This window comes from Rhamphochromis sp. 'chilingali' (genome assembly GCF_963969265.1).
Source record: "Rhamphochromis sp. 'chilingali' genome assembly, chromosome: 9".
Lineage (NCBI taxonomy): Eukaryota > Metazoa > Chordata > Actinopteri > Cichliformes > Cichlidae > Rhamphochromis > Rhamphochromis sp. 'chilingali'.
In genome coordinates, this window is record NC_137936.1 from 15,806,531 (window position 1) to 15,827,635 (window position 21,105).

General features: G+C 41.5%; 1 protein-coding gene across 1 annotated transcript in view; it reads right to left on the bottom strand.

Annotated features, from left to right (window-relative positions):
• ppfia4 (PTPRF interacting protein alpha 4) overlaps nucleotides 1–21,105 on the bottom strand; it is a 66,823-nt gene that overhangs the window by 5,605 nt on the left and 40,113 nt on the right. Inside the window, exons 3-24 of the mRNA XM_080892452.1 lie at nucleotides 16,544–16,645; nucleotides 16,242–16,406; nucleotides 15,448–15,522; nucleotides 14,494–14,565; nucleotides 11,658–11,879; nucleotides 9,502–9,636; nucleotides 8,667–8,801; nucleotides 8,414–8,497; nucleotides 7,557–7,688; nucleotides 7,319–7,381; nucleotides 6,630–6,721; nucleotides 6,381–6,510; nucleotides 5,688–5,884; nucleotides 3,916–4,144; nucleotides 3,777–3,812; nucleotides 3,553–3,674; nucleotides 3,232–3,344; nucleotides 2,857–2,938; nucleotides 2,671–2,752; nucleotides 2,268–2,468; nucleotides 1,625–1,687; nucleotides 1,233–1,259 (exon numbers count right to left, since the gene is read on the bottom strand). Of these exons, the coding sequence (XP_080748578.1) occupies nucleotides 1,233–1,259; nucleotides 1,625–1,687; nucleotides 2,268–2,468; nucleotides 2,671–2,752; nucleotides 2,857–2,938; nucleotides 3,232–3,344; nucleotides 3,553–3,674; nucleotides 3,777–3,812; nucleotides 3,916–4,144; nucleotides 5,688–5,884; nucleotides 6,381–6,510; nucleotides 6,630–6,721; nucleotides 7,319–7,381; nucleotides 7,557–7,688; nucleotides 8,414–8,497; nucleotides 8,667–8,801; nucleotides 9,502–9,636; nucleotides 11,658–11,879; nucleotides 14,494–14,565; nucleotides 15,448–15,522; nucleotides 16,242–16,406; nucleotides 16,544–16,645 (2,559 nt within the window). The remainder of the gene's footprint in view (nucleotides 1–1,232; nucleotides 1,260–1,624; nucleotides 1,688–2,267; nucleotides 2,469–2,670; nucleotides 2,753–2,856; nucleotides 2,939–3,231; nucleotides 3,345–3,552; nucleotides 3,675–3,776; nucleotides 3,813–3,915; nucleotides 4,145–5,687; nucleotides 5,885–6,380; nucleotides 6,511–6,629; nucleotides 6,722–7,318; nucleotides 7,382–7,556; nucleotides 7,689–8,413; nucleotides 8,498–8,666; nucleotides 8,802–9,501; nucleotides 9,637–11,657; nucleotides 11,880–14,493; nucleotides 14,566–15,447; nucleotides 15,523–16,241; nucleotides 16,407–16,543; nucleotides 16,646–21,105) is intronic.

Consider the following 21,105-nt stretch of genomic DNA (forward strand, 5'->3'; position numbering starts at 1 on the left):
CAGAGGGTGTTCGACTCCGACAATGACAATGAGGATTATCTTTGGTTTTGAAAGTGACAACGAAGGAAAGAAGCTGAGAGTGGATGACGAAGCCATCCTGAGCCTGTTCGTTTCCGACACTGGAGAAGAGGACTTTGGTGGTTTTAGTGCGCAGGAAGATGGTGGTGAATGACTGACTTTTCTTCTTGTTAAAGCCGTGTCACTGCACCTGAGCCTAAAAGGTAGTCCGAATCTATTTTTCTGGTGTGCTGTAGGTTACTGTTATGTACTACATTTGTTACTCATTTATGAAGCACAGCACATGTGCAAATATGTACCCATAACTTGTTTTTCAAAATATTAATAAAAGGGGTGTGTCTCCAAACAGCCATCTCTTTCCTGACAATTCGCTTTGTGCATATTCTCTTACATAATGATAAGTCAATATTGAAACACCTGCGGCTTTTGGTCAGGTGCAGCTAATGTATGTACAAAACAGGATTTTCCCCTGATTTTAGCTTGTGCGGCTAATATTCAGGTGCGCTTTGTAGTCCGGGAAATACGGTACTCCATTAACAAATACATAGAAATAACTGCTGGTTTGTGTTACCCCTCCATCTTGTATACAGTGGTGGAGATGGAGATCGCCATTTTTCCTAATCAAGTTTTATGCGTGTGGCCAGAGACCGGCCACAGACGTAGAGCGCCAGTTTTATATCCTCTATCAGAATGAATAGATATGGACAGCTGGCATATCGACAGCTACAGATTGTCCACAGATGATCGGCAGCCAGAGTGTTTTGTCCTATAGCAGCCACCGTAACTGAAGCGGAAGGGTGAGTGCAATTTTCTATCTACTGATATCTATTGGTTTTATCTATTTTACACACTGTAACTTGAATTGTAACTTTATTTAAGTGTGTACCTGTCCAGCTATCTACATGGGGACCACTTTGAGTTTTTGATCATCAAAGTGAGGACATATCAAACAGTGAAGACCCGAATGCTAGTCCTTAGAGTCCTCACACCCTTTCACACCAAGGCCTGTTTGAGGTTTATAACCTTTTTAGGTTTAATATCAGATAACAGATAACAATAGCACTGAGAAAGTGATAAGGAAGGGGCAAAAGAATGCATTATGTTGTCGCATGTCCTCACAAGAGTAGCCACACAATTGTGGCAATATCTGTGTGTGAGCCTCTGTACACTTTCACTCTGTATGTAGACAGATTTTTGCAGATCAGCAGCCTCACCTGTGCCCAGCTGCCTTCCTCATTCTCCTGAGTAGCAGCATGGTAAAGATAATGTTTGAGTTAGAGAGACAGGAGCTAATCAAGCACACACATACTAAACATTCAGAAACATACGCACGCAAGATCTTTGCAGTAATTACATATCAGCACTCGTAGTATTAATTGACCTTTGCATGAAGACGCAGATCACATGACCACAGTTTACATCAGTTAGCATCCAATCCACATACAAATACCAGCAGAAGCATTGATGCATATTAGTGTATGGTTTAGTCGACATTTGAAAGGGGTCTTCCAGGAGAGGACATATGTGTGTCACGGTGGGGACAGCGTGAGCGTGAGAGGGTGTCAGGTGGGGGTAATGGGGAAGGGAGCACCCAGATGGTACTAACCGCTTTAGTGGAGGAAGCCAGGTTCTCCATCTCTTCATGAGTCACCCACACATTTCCGGAGGACTGCTCAGAGGACGAGAACACACCCAAACACACACACACAGACATGAAAAAAAAAATCATGCATACACGCAGGCGCACACAAACACACCCAAGAATGCACTCATGTATATTTTCACACATTTCAACCCCCACGCACCCACACACACAGACAAAAAGACACACACACACAGAGACAAACATTGTGTTGAGTGATGCCAAGGGAGGGAGTGTATTTCAGGCAGGTAGCTTGTAGCTTTATCTGGCACTAGTTGTGTGTTGTTTCCCCACGGTAACCCATGCAATTTATGGCAGCTGAAAAGGACAAGTCAGCCTAGTTGAAGGCATGAATCAAGCCTCTACTGCAGTCTGAACAGAAGCACAAAAAAAGTGTGAGGAGGCATCACTTGAGAGTGCAGAGTGAAGCTTAAGACGAAAAGTGGATCAGCTTTTGAAAAACTGTTCATGTCACATTCCTGGATTTTTTTTTCTTTGCTCGAGGAGCTTATTTACTCATGTATTAAGTATTTATGTTTGCATAATTACGTGCCTGTAAGAAACATTTAGTTGTGTTATCTGAGGTGCAGTGGGTGTGTTTGTTTACCGTTCTGGAAGTGAGCGGCGCAGAGGGGCTGGTGAGAGAGACCATCTCCTGGATGGCCAAGCGGAGTTTGAGCCGGTGCAGAGGGTTGCTGATGCCAATCTCCCGCTGGATCTCTGTGTCTGACAGAGCTGACATGATGGCTCCGCTCTTCACGTTGGCACGACAAGCTGCCACATACCAGGCTGGCATACCCACCCACAGCTGGTGAGAGTCATCAAGACATTCAACGTCATTACCACTCTCCCCATAAATGGTCATAATTATAGAAGAAGTTAGTGCAGATCGGGCCACGTGTCAGCTCGGTAACTGATAATACTGCATTCCCCTCCTACAGATGGCAGCCTGGCATAAATAGAGGTCACTTTTATGGAAACTGGGAAGGGTTTGCAGATTAGTGGAATACCTCTAGCCATGAGACAACAGTAGGCCCATCCCACTGAGCAAATGGCAGGCCTTTTTTTCTTGCATCTTCCAGAAGTTCATGCCTAATGAGGGTATTAAAAGTAAAGGCAGACATGTAAGTAAATAATAAAAAAAGATGGCTTTCTAAATCATTTTAGCAACAACTGAAAAACAAATTGATCATTACTTTTTCTTCAGTCTTCGGTCCCTCTCAGCCTGCGTGCCCAGTTTTCCCAGAGTCATAGTGTCACCGATCCCCATCTCAAAGTCTGAAATATGACACTCTCAAAATATTGATTCTTCATACTTGATAAACATAAAGCACAGATTTTGAGTAAAATGCAACTGAAACATATAAAATCAAAGATTTATTTATCAGTCAAATAATTAATCATTCATGTAACATTTTATATGGTACTTGTGTAACAAAATGACATGGAAGATTTACATGTAATTAAATTAGTTTAAATAAGTATATGTGTCTCTTTCTCTGTAAATGCACAATCACTCATACAGTGTGGATGAACGTGGGCAGTTATGTGGTTTGTAGTCTGCAATGTACCTGATAAAGCTGGTAGAGGCTGTCCTTCCCTGCTAACAGTTTGGTCCATTCGTCCCTTCTCTTTTTTTCCAAACAATCGCCCAATGGATGATTTGATTCCTTTCTTCTGTTTGCTGCAGCAAAGAGTAGCCAAAATAGTATTAATATGGCATTTACATTACCATCAACAATAATTTGGTGCCCACAGAGGACATAGTAGTATGTTTTTGTTAAATCTGGTACTTAGACCTTTGCCTTTGTCCTCTCCAGTGTGACACAGTTTGTCTTCATTTACTCGCTGCGTGTTACTGTTAGTGTGAGCGTGTGAATGTGTGTATTTACCCTCGTCCATCCTCCAAACTGCCAGTGAACTGGGCAAAATTGGTTTCCAGCCGTAAACTGCGGGGGGAAGAAGGAGGTGATGTCTCACACTTGATAGTTGCTTTGTCCACTTCCACTGGGGACTGAAAAAAACAAAGGTAACTCAGCTTAGATGGAAAAGTAGACAGTGAGACAAACAGTCAAAAACCCAGACTGTTGGATATAAGATACATTTGCAAACTTACTGCTACTTTCCTTCTGTGTTTTCTCAAGTCGCTTGGCTAAAAGAAACAAAACAGCACATGGTAAGATCACTTTTGTTTAACTTCCACATACTGCTGTCTGTGTGTATATGACGGGCTTAGCGCGTGTGTGCTTTCTGACCAGAGTCATTATGCCTAGATGGTGGCTGGTATTGCGCCCGTGATGTTTGGGTGTAGAGTGGCCGCTGGTGGGTGGGGAGGAGGATGATGCCAGCGACTGAGCAGTGGCGGAAGTGGGCAGGGCCCGTGGTCGTAGCGTCACATTGAGTCCGTCCATGCTGCCGCTGTTCACGCGAGACTCAATCTCGTCGGAGCGCAGGTCTGCAGACTCCCTCTCTACCTGAATCATCCTGGTCACACGCACATGCACAGATACCCGGTAAAGTCGAGCACTTGGCCTGCTGTCTCTTAACTAACTCGTACGTTACAGATAATATATTTGCAGTGATCGATAAAGTAATTTAAAATCCATAATAATTACTTTCCTATTTACTTTGAATTTTTTTTCATCTTTAGTTCTTGTTCTGCACGCAGTGATAAAATGTTTCTTGTTTTCAGTAAATCTAGGAAACGGTAATATATGATATTAAATAAACTGGTTAAAGTGTGATGAAAAAGAGCAATAATCCCAAAATAATGGATATAAAACACCATTAGTGTAACTACGATTTTATTGCTTTGAGGGAGTGTGGCTCTTTTGCAGCATAATCAGCAGCTACTTTGCAATTTCTTTCCTGCAGCATATTGTGAGGTGTCAAAAAGAGGACCTTGTTTAGTATAAACTGTTAAAAAAAAAAGAAAAAGAAAATAGCATCCTGTTTCAGCAGGAAAAATAAGTGAAAGGTTCTATCAACCTGAAATCACCTCTGTGTCTATTTTTTGTATACAGTAATTGCATTTTGTTTCTGCCTTCCCCTTGATGATTTACTCACAACTGTACTTCTCACTTTTTTCTTTTTTGCATTTATCCGTTGACTCTTTAAAAGCTCTTTTAATCAGGAAGTTGAATTCACAAAGTCCTGAATGATCAGGTTTCATCGCATCTTAAAAGCCTCACAGTACCATATTATTACAATAGAGCAGCCTTACTTGTGGTTCATAGAGGTTCCAAAAGTAGAGGCCGAGCCTTCAGCTATCCTCTTGCATGGAACCAGTGTCCAGACCTTTTTTTTTTTCAGAGCTAAACCTTCCCCAATGCTTTTAATATTAAGATTAAAAGACATCTTTTTGATCAAACTTTCCATTATGTGTGTATTAGATTACCTTGAAACACCAGTCAGTTATGCTGCTATAGAGTCAGCCTTCTGGAGACCTCCCATGATACACTGAGCACCTCCTCTCCTCTGCTTTCCTTTCTTTCACTGTCAATGCATTTATTATATGCCAGTAGCTTTGTGCCTTCTCTCTGGCGTAGTTTGTGCTTTGTCCTTTATGCTTTTTTGTTATCTTTTTGTGCCCTCCTTCCTCTCTTTGGTTACTCGTCTATACAACTGTTCACAGCAGACGGCCTCTATTCCTGAGCCTGGAGGTGTCTTTTTGTTATAATGAAGTTTTTTTGTTTCCACTACTGCTTGCCCATAGGGGATCAGTGGATCATTAGTTTTCTATCTGTATTATTATAGGGTCTTTATGTTACAGTATGGGGACCTTGAGATGACTCTAAATAAAATGTCTCTATCGGTCATGGTGCATTCTGTCTGACTCCGGGCCTTTTTTTTCCAGCACCTTTATTTAGTTGCACAGTCGTCATCATGTTCCTTTTCATGTAGCTGGTTTGGTATTGTATTTGGTATTGTGAACTTTTCCTATCTGTATCTTTTTTCTTGGTGTTGCACTGATCCCAACTTCCCCACGGGGACTGAAGCTGCAATGTAATGTGCCTGTAAACGCCACCTTATCTCTTCATTGATAGCATCAAGCTGCTCCTGCAGCATGAGGGCCAGAGTCTGAGCATCTGATTGACCGCTGGGGGAAAGCAGGGCTGAGCTAACATCATCATCCAGGTCTGACTCTGCTTCGATGTCGCTGCCAAGGAGGTGGCTGACGCTCCCACGCAGAGATGGGTAGTCCTGTTCAAACACCGCACACACCTAAAGAGAGCATATACACATTGGCATACGCACACCAACAATGGTTATTTTTGAATACAACACAAATACAACACATCCTTGAAAAAAACACATATAAATATACATAAAGAACGTGTTGCATGGATGAGTCCTGATTAAATGCAATACACTTAAAAATCACTATATGAACTTGTGGCCAGCTATGAGAATAAATGGATGAACAGGAAACTTACATCACACAGCATGTCCATGGCAGCAAGTGAGAGAGACAGGAAGACACAGAGGTTAGTAGAAAATGGGAAGTTAGGCATGAGGATCATCACACATCAGCCAAGCACTGACACTTACTAGCAAAGCAGATATGAACCTGGATTAAGCACCCGTAAGCAGCTGCATGTGGTTAGAAGAGCAGTTGAAATGAGATCTCGATCTCTGCAATCATGTTTGTGTGTGTATGCAAGGAGCTGTGGGGTTTCTTTGGGGATATGAAAAAACCCCCAAAAAACACAATAACCACCTTGTTTGGGTCGTCTCGCAGCGCTGAAAGTCTGCCCTTTTGTGCCCGCCTGATCACAGTTGTGCTGTAGTGGCCATCCTGGCCCTCAACCACGGAGAAGCGAAGATCGCTGGAGCTACCCAAGTGAGATCTGCAATTTTATACGTGGAACAGATCAGAAAAAATGACGGATAGTACGGTAAAGTATAAATGGTGGTATGAGGGAGGACAGAGGAACGAGGAGGAACGCAGAGGAACAGCTATATGTACCGAGGGTGAGTTCCATCTCCAAAAGCCCCACTGCGGCGTTTCAAATGGTCAATCTCATTTCTTAGCTTGTCAATCTCTCCAATCAGACGTTCCTAAAGGAAAAATGGAGGCATTATGGACAATAGATTTTTTTTCTTAAGCAAAAAATAGCAAGACTAAGGCTAAGTAAAAGTCCAAGTAAAAAGTCTAGCTTACAAAAATATTTTATCAAGGATGAATATTCTATTAAGTATTAAAGAAAAATGTGTGCTCAGCCTTAGAACAACTAAAGTACTAAATGGATATTGGTTGTTTGTGCACTAAGTATAAGAAAAATAGAGACATATTGACCTGACTCTGTGTGAAAGTAACAAAATCTTCCAGGTCACTGTGCCATGCCAAAATTAGCCTTGCTTATAGCAAATATTCCCAATAGGTTTGACTAACTCTTGAAGGTGGTTAGCTAGTTTTTAAAGTGGAGGTCATTTCAGCTACTTTTTGTATGGTTGTGGGAAATTTAATCCATAACATGACTTGATTCATATCACCTCCTAAAAATTTGTATTAAATTAAAAGAGTCAAGACACATGGACAAGAAAACTGTATTTTTGTAAAAAGTCACCAGTTATTATGAGGCAGGAACGTTGAAAGCAAGAAGACAATTGTGTTTTTTTAATGGTTTTTAGGTGATTCACCAAAGCCATACTAACCCTGGTGTGGTGAAATTCTTCAAGTTGTTTCTGGCAGTTCTCGAGGTCCTGAATGAGAGCGTTCTGAGAAAAAAATAAAACAAAACAAAAGAAACCAGACATGACCCTGCATCTGAACAGATCTGTCCTCTAAGAAGAACATGTCTTGTACTGCGCATTAATTTGGTTTGTGAACCATAAACAACAACAATATGAGATGATGCTGTTGCTTTGATGAGCGCGTGTGCACAGGCCTTGCCTTGTCCTCCAGGGCAGCCATGCGTTCTTTCAAATGTAGCTGCAGCCTTTCATTGGACTCGGTGAGCAGACGATCCACAGTGTCAGATAAACGCTTGTTGTGCTCCTCGTTCATTTTCTCCCTCTGACGAGCCTGATGAGCAGAGACGGAGAAACCAGACGAGGGGAATGACATCATCAAATTTTCTCTTTGATACAGACTCAACGTGGGTGTATTTATGCAGCTAATCAGGCATCTCTACACGGATTAAAGGATGAAGTGTGTATTTAGCCCTAGATCACCAGCTGCCAGATATAGGTCTTCTTGGCCAACAATGGATCTAACAGTCTGAATGATTTAATTACAGTCATTTACATCATGATAAAAAAGGGGGGTTAAATGGCTTCTCTTAAACGTGAAGCGCTCTGCTTAATATGTACTCTGAAGTAATTTAATTCACCTAAATTGACATGGGGAAACACAAACACCCATCTGCATCCTCAGAAAGCTCTTTTTACTAAATATAGTCATGAGATCGCATGGAGAGAGAGAGAAATTAGCCTTGCGTGAATTATTCAGAGTCTAAAGATAGCAGCCAATCAGTCTTATAGGGGAGAGGGGTGTGTGTGCATGTGTTGCAGCAAGATATGTGAATTTGGTTTGAATTCATGCAACAGTGCACCGGGAAAATAAAGAACTCTTCTTGAATGTGTGTTTCCTGTGTGTTTGCGTATGTACACGTATGCATGAGGGAGCACACAGCCAAGAGTCAAGGCATCCAGCTAATGTGGGGCATCAGCCCGCACGTGCACGCATTATCGTGAGAGGTCAGAGAGAACCTGCAGGGCTGCTGCACATGTACACACAGGCACACACACCCTTCCTAGCTCCTGGTTCTTCTCCTCCAGTTGTGACTCCAGCTGTCTGAGCCGCTCCTCCACGTTGCCATGGCGTTCCTCGGCCTAAAGGGGGAGACACGCACATGTCTGTACAACTGCCTCAAGAAGAACACTGCTCTCCTGCAATCTTATCTATGTTTTTTATTTGTAAGCCATGTGAATCTTGTTATATCAGTAACATTTGCAAAAGCTTCTACAGCTTTGTGTGTGTGAGTGTGTGTGTGTGTGTTACCTTGGAGAGCGCTGCCACTCTCTGTGCCAGTTCAGCCTCTACCTCTGGCAGTGTCTCAGCCTTCCTCATGGTCTGAGCCAGCCTCTGCTCTGCCATCTCCAGCATCTCCTGCAGCTGGCGCACCTTCTCCTCACTCTGACAGACAGACAGACACACACACGCACACACACACACACATGCACGCACGCACACACACGAGTGATATTATTGCAATCACAAGAGAGGTGTAATCAGTCTACTGCAGCCAGCGAGTAGCAAGGACATAACATATGGTCATTCACAGAGGATGTTGCTGGTGTTTCCCATGCGGAGCTGAACTTAGATTCACCCTGAACTACACATGAACCTCGGAGCAGCGTGTTTCGATTGCTCACTCACTGACGATAATACTCTCCCAAACTTTAAATGTATTTTTGCAGATGGCCGAGGCATGAAATATTAAAAAGAAATAAAAACAGCACACATAAGCCTGGATGCACAATTAATACACTTATGTCACAGTGTATCAAAATAAATGTGATATTTCTGGTATCCCTTAACAACACACTAACATTATAAAACAGTCAAGGATGCCTGAATACAGCAGAGGAATGAAAACATTCTTAAAAACGGACTGAATGGCTGTTTATGACAGAAATGCCTACCTTGTTGTTTGTTTAGGAAGGTGACATTAAGCAGGTCAACCATCATCTATTTCCACTTAACTTTTGTTTTAAAAACAATTATCTACAAATGCATGTTTCTGAATGACAATTATGCACTCAGCCTGTAATAAAGCTCATTATGCAGACTGTTGGGTTGTTAACTGTGTGTGGCTAATGCTGCCGAGTGTTACCTGTCGGTGCAGGGAGTCCTTGGTGGCTAGTTCGTTTTCCAACTTGTCGTTGAGGTCGTGGATGTGTGTCGTCTCTCGCTGAGCAGCCAGATAGCGTTTCTCCAATGTCGTTATCCTCTCCTCCATATCTTCTCTCTGCAGGTGGAGAAACACAACATTAACAATCAAGTCATATAGTAACAGTCGATCATGTCTACTACACTTGCAGGGAGCAAATGTTTTTAGCTAAGCTTTAGTTTTTATCCATCTCCAGGTTTTCATCAGTGCATTTTTAAACATTCAAGCAAATTTAAACTGTACACTGATCAAAATGGCTACGCTGCTACGCTGGACCAAGATGGAAGTGACTGCTAAGTGATCCTTGTTTACTGCTTATACTGTACTTCTCCCCTGTGTATAACCAGATAGATAGTATACCGATTTATTTTTCAGTATTCAGTTAATGTTTGCCACGGTTCCTAAATTAAAGAAACACACTTTATCCAGGAGATGTATGGGAACTCTGTCGGTCATTTTAAAGAAAAAAGACTCCATCGCTGGATTCATCATCTCTGGGAATGAGGAAAACTCATTCATGTATGTCCAACACTTAGTTGGAATATCGGCTGACAACAAACGCTACCTTTTCTCCTGAATCACAGACGGGAAGTAAGCAACTGCTCCATCCTCCTGTCACAGCCCTGCCCTGAGCAAAGCTTGTGGCAAACTGTGTGCTAAAACTGCCTGTTGTGTCTGATTAGCTTTAAGTTGTTTCCAGTCGTTTCTGGTCCCTGTACAGCTGCAGCGAGAGCTTGGGTCACATTGCCAGCGGTAAGTCACACTGAGCAGGCAGGCCTGCACTTTGTCACCGATTCTGTTCATAATATTTATGGGCAGAATTTCTAGGGGCAGCCGGAGGTGGAGGGTAGAGGGTTTGGTGGTCTTTGAATATTGTCTCTGCTTTTTGCAGATGATGTGGTTCTGGTAGCTTCATCAGACAGTGACCTCCGGCTTGCACTGTGGCTGTTTGCAGCTGAGTGTGAAACATTGGATGAGAAGTAACACTTTTGACTATTAGGTCATGACTCTCAGATGGATAAGGGCGGTGTGCACACTCCCAGGTCTAGCATGAGTTGCTACACCATATGGAAGAATTTAAGCATCTTAGGGTCCTGTTCACGTGATGGTGGAGTGGAAGACCAACAGGCAGGTTGGTGCTGATGTCAATTTATAGGTCAATTGTGTTTACATTCCACCCTCACCTATGGTCATGAGTGACTATAATAATAAGACCAGGGATACAAGTGGGAGAAATGAAGGCTGAGGAGGTTGGTTATTTCAGCGGGACTCAGACTAAAGCCACTACTCCACACTAATAGGAGACAATTTAGTTGGTTTGGGCATCTGATCAGGATGCCCCCGGGATGTGTCTCGGTGAGTGGTTGTGGTACAGGACATGCTGAAGAGGACTGACTGGTTTTTGGTTTCAATATGACCCAGACCCAGAGTTTTTTCATATATACAAATACAACAAAAACAATGTTTACTTGAAATTACTGAAAATGAACGGATACTAGAGTCAAAGGAAGCTTTAAAATAATAGTATGGATTACACTTGGAATAAAAGTTTTATTAAAGAAAAGTAAAGTTTTTTGTTTTGCATAATATGCTAACTAATAGTAACTTTGCAATAATTATAATATTTCTTTCTTGATATTAATATTAATTGCATAACTAATGTTGCTTTGAAAAGAAATTTATTAAATATTAAAGAAGTATATTAAATATATTGGTGGAATAAGGGTCACTAATATTATATATATTATATATACATATTTTATATATATTTTCCCAAAATGTAATGAACTTTAAAAAGTTTCTTCTAATTAATTACTTGAAATAGCTACATCCACGCTACACAAATCTATCTGCCTTTATGCAATGTGGTCTTTTTGAAGGACTGAGAATATGACTCAATGGCATAAGAAAAATCTTGTTACTTTGTGAAATAACAAGATAGGGAGTAATAAAGGTCCACGACATTTCCTCATAAATCAGCAACTGATTTATGAGGAAAATGTTTACATTTTTCTTCCTTGCAAAGTTGAACATTTTTGCTGCCCACTGCTTGCTCCCAGAACCAAAGCACATTTTTTGACTCCATCCTTTACTGTCACCTCTCTCTGTTCCCTCTGTTGTTTGATTGACAGCTCCTCGCTGCGGCTCAGTTCTCTGCGTGCATTCGCAAGCTCTGCCTCGAGCTCAGTGACGCGGTGGTTAAGAGTGGCACAGTGCTCGCGGCTTTGAGCCAGCTCTTTATTGGTCCGATCCAGCAGCTCCTGAAGCTCAGATGCCCTGCTGCCGTCATCGTGGGCATCTATAGAGCCATTGGGAAGTCTCTGTAAGGCAGACACATACAATTAGCAGATCCATCATTATATACACTTTTCACATAAAATGCATCTCATGTATTACACAGATGCAAATCTACATGCTGTGTTTGGAGGGTATCTGATAAAGTTCTTGTTTTAGAGTTTTAGAGCTGATAAAGTTCTTGAGTGACCTAGATCAGAGTGGTGGGTTTTATGCATACAGGGTTGGGTTATGTGAGGGTAGGCTGCTATGTTGTTGTTTTGATGTTGTTTCTCTTCTTTCCAAAGCTCAGAGTGCAGTTAATTCCAGGCTCTTAATTAAACAAATCTTCAGGGACACATTCAGACAGCAACGCAGTGGGCAGCCAAAGTTAGCAGGACCCCCTCTGCTCCGTTGTGTTTCCATTTTGCCTGTGCATGACTTCCTTACAGAAACGTAAAGATTCACACAAATGCCCGGGGAAATAGGGCTAAATAGTGTGAAACTGTGTAATATGGCACACCTGGGGATCCATGAGTGGCTCCCTGTGACTGTAAAACAGCGTGGTACGAGCTCACGAACTAAGAGTGTGTCACTATCACTGTGTAGGACCCTGTAATGCTGAAAAAAGCATTTTCATTTTGCGCTTTCTTGAATAAAAATATTCCTCACTGAGGGCTGGTTGCAACATCAGTCCGTTCTCACTCTCAACTTGTCAGGACTCGTCGGCTTTAGTGGCGTTTTTCACAGTGCAGGGTGGGCTAGCAGAGGTCACACAGAAGTCCCAGATGTGATAAGGCCAAAGGGATGTGGTGATGTTGTCATTGTCGGGGGACATGCAGTGATGACACTAGGAGCAGGTAACTGCTGTAGCCAAGAAAATGTCAGAGCTGCTTGACAGAAAAAGAGATTTTTGCCTTATATTGAATCTTTTATGTTGTGAAATGGGGTACACACCCCCATCACCATCAACGGCGCTGCTGTGGAGAGAGTGAGCAGCTTCCGCTTCCTTGGTGTACATCTGGCTTATGTGGTCAGTACACATAAACAAAACAGTGAAGAAGGCGCAGCAGCGCCTCTTCTTTCTCAGGAGACTGAAAAGATTCGGCATGAGCCCCCGCATCCTCAGGACCTTCTATCACTGTGCCATTGAGAGCATCCTCACTGGATGCATCACCACCTGGTACGGCAACAGCACCGCTTACAACCGCAAAGCTCTCCAGCGAGTAGTGCGGTGCTCTGAACGGATAATTGGAGGTGAGCTTCCCTCCCTCCAAGACGTCTACAGGAAGCGCTGCCTGAGGAAAGCGGGGAGGATCATCAAGGACTCCAGTCACCCCAGCCATAAACTGTTCAGACTACTTCCATCAGGAAGGAGGTTCTGCAGCATCCGGTCCCGTACCAGCAGACTGAGAGACAGCTTCTTCCACCAGGCCATCAGACTGCTGAACACGTCATAGACACCTCAGCTTCACTACTGGAACTTCAACATTATGCACTACATACTGTACAGTAATGCCACTGTTTTGCACATGTCTCAACCAACTCTGTATATTTTTTATATATTTTATTTTATTGTTTACTCTATTTAATTTGTAAAATATGTATACACACACACACACACACACACACACACACACACACACACACACACACACACACACACACACACACACGTAGAAAAACATATTTAGTATACACATCCAGTAATGCATATACTATTATATATTGTACATATATTTATTAGTCTCAGATGTAGCCATTCTTATATTTTGCTTGTTTTACGTTATTGTATTTTTGCAGAACTCTGTTGCTTGTGAAGCTCGCACACAAGAATTTCACTCACATGTACTGTACCAGTGTACCTGCACATGTGATGTGACAATAAAAGTGATTTGATTTGATTTGGCATATTTTAAAGCTAAAATAAACCTAGCCGTGCAATCTAATGCCTAAACCTAACCAAAAAAGGCATAGAAATGAAAAAAAAAACTGTACCAGGCAGACAAACTTTTCTGGTTTGGCTTTTGTTCTTCCTCATGTGGAAAATTGACACTATAGGTGGTCCTGTGCAATGGAAAACGCTCTCATGGGGGTACCCCTTGTGTAGCAAGAAATGGTTCCTGACAAAGCATCTTCATGTAATGAGTTGGGAGTGGGAACTTGTGGCAAAACACTGCAGGGCAGTGGCTGTCAGCAGTGCAGCGGGTGTCATCGATAAATGTCCTAACAGAGTGTGTGTTTGCACACTTCACACTCTGTGACATCTAAACGGCACTCACCCTACTAATGGCCACACTCTAGCCAGTTCTCTCTTCTTTCCTCCCCCACTGCCTATCCTCCATGCTTTTGTTTTTTCTTAATAAAAAGTTGATACATTTCTTTTTAGATGTAAATCTTTGGTTTTTCTATCTGATCCACTCACAGTCACACGTGTTTGTTTCAGCCCCAGCCTCAAACCAGGCTTGAATGAAGGGCAAGAGTTAGCAACCCAATCAGAAAGGTAAGGGAAGATTTATGCTCCTTTGTGTATAGATATGTGTGGGTCACTGTGTAGGAGGAAGACAGAAAGGAGATACAAAAGCAGACGGGCAGACAAATACTATCAGCAGGCACAAAATAAAACACATAGCACAAAAACAATCACACAGCCAGGAAGACCTTCCATGTAGGTTTGGATCCATCTGTTCGCTCCACTGAGTCACCATCCTTCCTCTGTCTCACCATGTTCAACTGCAATGTAGATTAAAAAGACCAAAAAAAGAACACTGAATAAACGTACTTACTTTTCTTGTCACTTAGTCGATCCAAGAACAGAACCCAGCCTCCCAAAGGGAAGCATGGCTGCCAGACAACAAGATCTCTCATGTTTTACATATCTGCAAATATGAATAATGCTCAAAAAAAAAAGAAAAGACGTGCGAAGGAGGATTCACTTTAGTCAAATAAGACTCTTTGATCAGTGCAATTTACAGTAACAAGGTTTGATTTTGAATCAAATTAAGAATTTGTTCTTTGTTTACCTTTTAATGTATAAATCAGGAATGTCAAACCCATTTTACATCGGTGTAAAGACATTTAGCTACACATTTAATCCCCGATAAGAATTAATGAGGAAAATAAGTCCAATCAACGACATGTCTCAGTTTGTCTACATGATAAATGTGTAAAAGTACATTAAAAGATCTGTTTGCTGAGGACAAATTTTTCAGTAGATATTTGTATAGTAGGTAGTGAAAAACAACGGGGGAGGTCTTTATCAATAGGAAAGGCTGGAAACGTATTAAAATAGAGTTAAAAGTTCTAAATCTATGCACTTCTTCACCTTTCCCAAAGCCTAATTGGGCTGAATTGGAGTCTTTGTGAGGACGATTTTTGCCCCTGAGCCCTATGTTTCACACATCTATACATAGATGTTTTATGTATATGAACAGAGGATTGAGAAGACTCTCACACAGTGTGATACGCAAATTGTATATCCGATCACACTCGAGGCATTACCAGATGTCAACTAGGGATTGAGCAGATGTTTTACTTACCATCAACGACACACATAGACACACACACACACACACACACACATAAAAACTCTGCACATAGATACGCATTGCTCACCTCTTGCGTGGTAGTTGCTAGCTGCCCCTCCAGGGTGGCAACCCTCTCCAGAGCCACCCGAAGCCTCTCTCGCACCTGCCAAACACACCGTCCACACGTTTAATCAGTTATTTTAAGCTTTCAAGGCAAAGCAATCTAAACTACATGATTTTTAGTTTTCACTTTTATATTAACCTCCTGGCATCCACATATGTGGACATCACATTTTGGGTTGTCTAGACCAACATACTAAATTTTGCTCTACAAGGGCCTGATATCCACTTACAGGGACATTATACTGCCTCTGTTTTATCAAAATTTAAAACGAATGTCTTCATATGTGGCTCTCATTTTTCTTAGAAACACAAATTGTGTAAAAAACAAACAAACCGGTGATTCTTTGTTTTTACATTCATCGAGTCCCAATCAGCCCAAATATCAAAGAGAAATTAAACATGCACGCTGTGGAAAAGTTCAGGTTTTAGGAGATTAATATAGAGTCAGATTATTTTTTCATCTGCATCCATTTGCTGTACAATTCTGTTGCCAATGCTGTTTTCTCTTAATAAAGTCTCATGACTTCAGCCACTGTCTGTTTTTGTCCTAAACAGAGGTTCGTCAATAACTAAGAAACAGTGAAAAAAGGCAAAAATTCTGTTAAAAGACACATTTGAAGCAAGAAACTGTTAAGATATTGTGTCCTCAAGTTTCTAGATTTGTCATTTACTTGTCAGAACTAACCTCTGTCATGCAATATGTGTGTGTGTGTGTGTGTGTGTGTGTGTGTGTGTGTGAGAACGAGCGAGAGAGTCCACCTTTTCATCCAGAGCCTTGTGGTGTTCAAAGAGCGACTTCAGAGCTTTGAGGACCTCCACCTCGCTGGAGACTCCAGATGGTGGGGGTGCCTGTCTTTTTACCACTGTCATTCTCAGACTACGTTCGTGACGAGACACCAGACACTCCAGGTGCTCCAACAGCAGCTACAGCACGAACACACACACACCAATGTATGCATGACCAAAGAGAATACTAATTCCAGAAACATTGTTTGTTTTCATCAGCGTCAAACACACGCACGCCCTCAAAGACACACACGTACACACATAGACACACATACCCTGGTGTTGTTCCTTTCTGCTTTCAGCTCAGATATTTCCTCCTCTTTCTCCAGCAGCTGCTCGCGGCATATGTTCAGCTCCTTTGTGAGGGTGGCAAACTCCTACACAACAAATACACACACAACACCCATACAGAGGTTAATACTGTATCACTGATCGAGGTAATGGCTGAGTGCGTTTGTTTAACTGAGCACGAATCCAGCTGCAGTCTCGTAGTTAAAGAGTGTGTGCATGTGGCCGAGCTGTTTGGTGGCCAGACACAAGCACAAACAAGAGGAACACATTATCAGCAGGGGATGTCAGGGCACACTTAAATAATGGGCAGTCTAGGGTGGCTTCTCCAAAAATAAAAGTGTTCTTGTGTGAGAGATGATTTCTGGGAAAAATTTTTCTGTGCATCTGCGATAAGAGGTTGTCTAAGAGGCTGGAAATTCCATGACTCACTAGGTACAAAAACAGCACTATCTGAGCTGAATAAACAAAATGTGAGCTGTGCCACTCTGCCTACCTCAGTGTCTGGGTAATTTTCTGGCCCTTACATTGCTGTATTGTTGGTGTGGTCACGTCAGTGCTACTAAAGATAAGATTACGAACTTCTCATGAAACAACAAGTTTGTTCCACGGTGAAAAAGTCTCTCAGTTCTTGCAATTGTCATTTCTATAAGTGATAGAACTGACAATGATGAGAACACCTCCAGCTGTCATTTATAACACACCGACCTCAGTTACTGACAGAAGGCTATACACTTCACTGAAGCTTTTACGCACTTGCAAGTGCAAGTAATACCAGTGTAATGTCGGGCTGATAAGAAAATGAAATATCGCGATAGATATGGGTAAAACATGCGCAGTGCCTTTGTTTACATACGCACATGGCAGCGACGCAGAATAAGAAGAGTGAAAGCGGGTCATTGAAAGAAACGGATGAACCAGAATTGGTTTGTAAAAACGCTGCAACTTCAGTGGTGTGGAACTGGTTTGGCTTTCATCTGTCAGAAGCACAACAAAGCACTATTTTTGGTAGCGGGCCGTCGTTATTACGCACACTTAAAATCAATCCTTTGATTTTTCTGAAAATCGACAGTGCCCCTTATAATCCCGTGTGCCTTATGTATGAATTCTGGTTGTGTTTACTGACCTCGAAATGATTTTATGTCGTACACGGCGCTCGAAAATCTGTCAAATGTTTCAGTACGGAGTGATACGTACTGTACTTCAACATAATATTACCGTATTGTGTGTGTATAACCTCTTTTTAAGTTTTGTGGATATTATACATGGTTATGCTGAGGATTTCCACTGGAAATGCCTTTTGGTTAAACTGTCAGCAAGGATTTGCATTTGCACTGTTAATTTTTTATATAACCTTAATGCACATAAAAAAGCTGCTTGTTTAAGTGAAAATACATTGATGGGGTTTTTTTGCACTAATAAAGTTGTGGAGTTGTAAAGCTCAAGCTCAAGAATGACCAAGGGCTGGGAGTGGCTCCAGCAGATCCCAGGACTGACATCTGAAATCTCCAGAAGAGCGGAGTCCAAGGAACAGCAAAGATACTATACAGGACCCTCAAGCTAGCAGGCCACTGGTAGAGGACCTGAGCTTAAAGGATAAAGATTTTAATTTTTAAAAAATGTTTTATTGCTCTTAATTTTGGATAGAGCATGGCTTTTTAAAACAATTTTCAGTCTTTATTGTTCAGCTAAGCTAACTGGCTAAGCTTACTGGCTTGTTAACATGTTAGTGTGTGTATGCACATTTGAAAGTTAAAATTTTAATACAAAAAGTGTTCTTCTCTGTTCCTACTGCCACAGAAGTCTCCAAATCTACTAGAGATATCAGCGCTCCCTTTCTAAGCAACCGCAAATGTCCCACACTTTATAAATTTGATGGACATTTTATGCTCTTTTGGCGTCGTAAATAGATAGCTCCATTACCTTTAATAGTTTGGGAGATGGCTGTCATAGAACTGCGGTTTTCTGCCGTAAGTTTGATTCTTTTATAGTACATAAACTTTAATGGAGTTTCACCTGACCATACAATGCTTCATTTTGGGGGCAAACAAGTGCTTTAAATGACAGCAGTAAAAAAGGTTTGTGTAGACGTTACACAAAAGTAGTTGTCGGCCTATCTGTACCTCACAATGTACTTTACGAGTATGTGAATCTGAATATGAGTTAACACAATGCAGCTCATCCTACCTCCTTACAACCATAATACATAATAATAACATATACATAATACATAAAACATCCATGCTAATTCTGATACTGTCACGTCTTCACATGCACTGGTTTGAGAGATAATGGTCCACATCCCGTTAAACTCCGATAAATCAAGAAAGGCTTCTCACTGTAATCTTTTGATCAGTGGAAGGAAAGGTGATGTGTCACCACATGGCTTTTTATGCACTAGTGGTGAATGGTAATGGACTGGTTCATATATAATGCTTTTCTACTCTAACTGGGCGCTCAAAGCACTTTACACAACTTGCCTCATTCACACAAGCATTTATTTCTATGCTCTATGTAAATGCTTCTATCTACCATTCACAGACATTTCATTCACACAGACCAATCTTCCGATTAGTAGCTGACCTGCTCTACCACTTGAGCTATAGCCACTCACCCCACTAGTGTTATTAATGGTTAATGTAACCTATGTGAAGTCAATCCTTATGTCAGAGGGTGCTTCCTGGTCTCACAGCCCCACATCTAATCCACTTTCCTATGTGATTTTCTGTTATTCTGTCTGCAATCGATTAGATGTACTCGATTAGATGAGGTACTAAGAGTGCTGCTGCTACACTCTACATCAGAGAACCAGTCGGTGGCACACACATCTCCTGCTGGAAGTTGATTTTTAATATTTTTCCCCGATCGATCACACTGGAACAAAAATTGGATAGCTGTTTGTTCACCGAAGTCTGTGCATCTGTGTGTGCACGAGTGTGTGTGCGTTTGTTTTGTCCATGTTGTCTGAATGTCACTTGGTGCTTTGTTGGCATTTCCTGTGAGCTCGGCTGTAGTCCAAACCAATACCCAGCGGCTTACGGTCTCTCTGCTTGTCCAACACACACACACATCCACTTACAAACATATGCTTTTTCCTGAAGCTTGCTGCAGCTACGACACCGCACTCCTGGTCTCACGTTTTCCACAGATGACCTAAACACCAGCCCTGACTAGGAGATATGTTTTTTAAAGTTAGTATGGAAATGTTCCACAACTGCAGCCCTACATGAAACTGGCACCACAGTGGCAATACACTGACAGGTGTGAAAATATGTTCCAAGACATGCCCCATTTGCACTGGCCTTCACCAGCAAAGCAGATGTGCTGATAAATTATCACTACTGAAGAATCTCTAGAGACCCTCAGCAATATTATACTAGCATTATAAGATAAAAATGCACATTTATATGAGAGAGGATGAACTACTAAATATAAATAAAGATATCATGCATTGCCTTTTCAACAATGTTTGATATCTTGTAAAAATCATAAAATCTCGGTGTGAACAGCTTACACGCAGCCCTGCCCGTTCGTGCAGCCTTTTCACAGAGAAATATAATAGGGATAAAAAATTACGTTATGCCCACTAATGTGCATGATGGATGGACTGTTTCTCCTGTAAGTTTGATTTCAATTTTAATCAAGAGGTTAATGCATCTTAGTGGGGAAGTGAAATTGTATCTGAGTTCTGTTACTGTAAACTTTGAAGAGGCTAATGATGTCAGTAGCTGATGTAGGGGGATGACCCACACTGCTCTCAGTACTTTTAATTAGCCCCACATTTCAGTCTTACCTTTAGCTTTACACTAATGATGCTGCTCTTTCTGCCAGTGTCTACCACTGTGCCACACGTTTGTGATATTTAACACATGTCTGCATGGATTAGTAATTTGAATGTCATGAGAAAAAAAAAGATATGCGTCTCTTAATTTTGCTTGGTGCTTTTAATATTTATTCTGTCATCTGACTCCAGCATACAGATGAGATATAAAAACTTTTTTAATAAAAAAACAACATTACATCCAGCAGGAAAGGCAGATTCTCTTCTATAATGACCCAGCTGAGTTGCAAATGATTATCTAAATAATACATTAAAACAAACCCACACACCATATATAAATAAACATATTGATCTCTGCATTTCCATTTATCCTGTCTGGTGTGCTGCAAGCAGAAAAATATATTAAAAAAATTATTATAATAATAATAAAAAAAATGACTTTGGAGCAGAGGGGAGCGAATGAATAAGATCGAGAGAGGAAACGAGTGACAAGAGGAGAGGGGAAAATGGGTCAGCTTGTTCATTTTACTTTCCCTTATTCCACAGGGTCCACAGGGGTGCATCAATAGACATGTGCTCGGCCCAAATCCGCCAACAGATGTTAGAGCTTGCTCTCTCTTTCAATCATGACAAAAAAGGCTCAACAGGCAACCTCTTGCGTTTTCTAGTTCATCTCTTCATCCCTTCATCTCTCTCCCAATCTCAACATGTAAAAAAAACAACAGCAAACACACACATAGAAAATGCAAATGGGAGAAACATGCACCG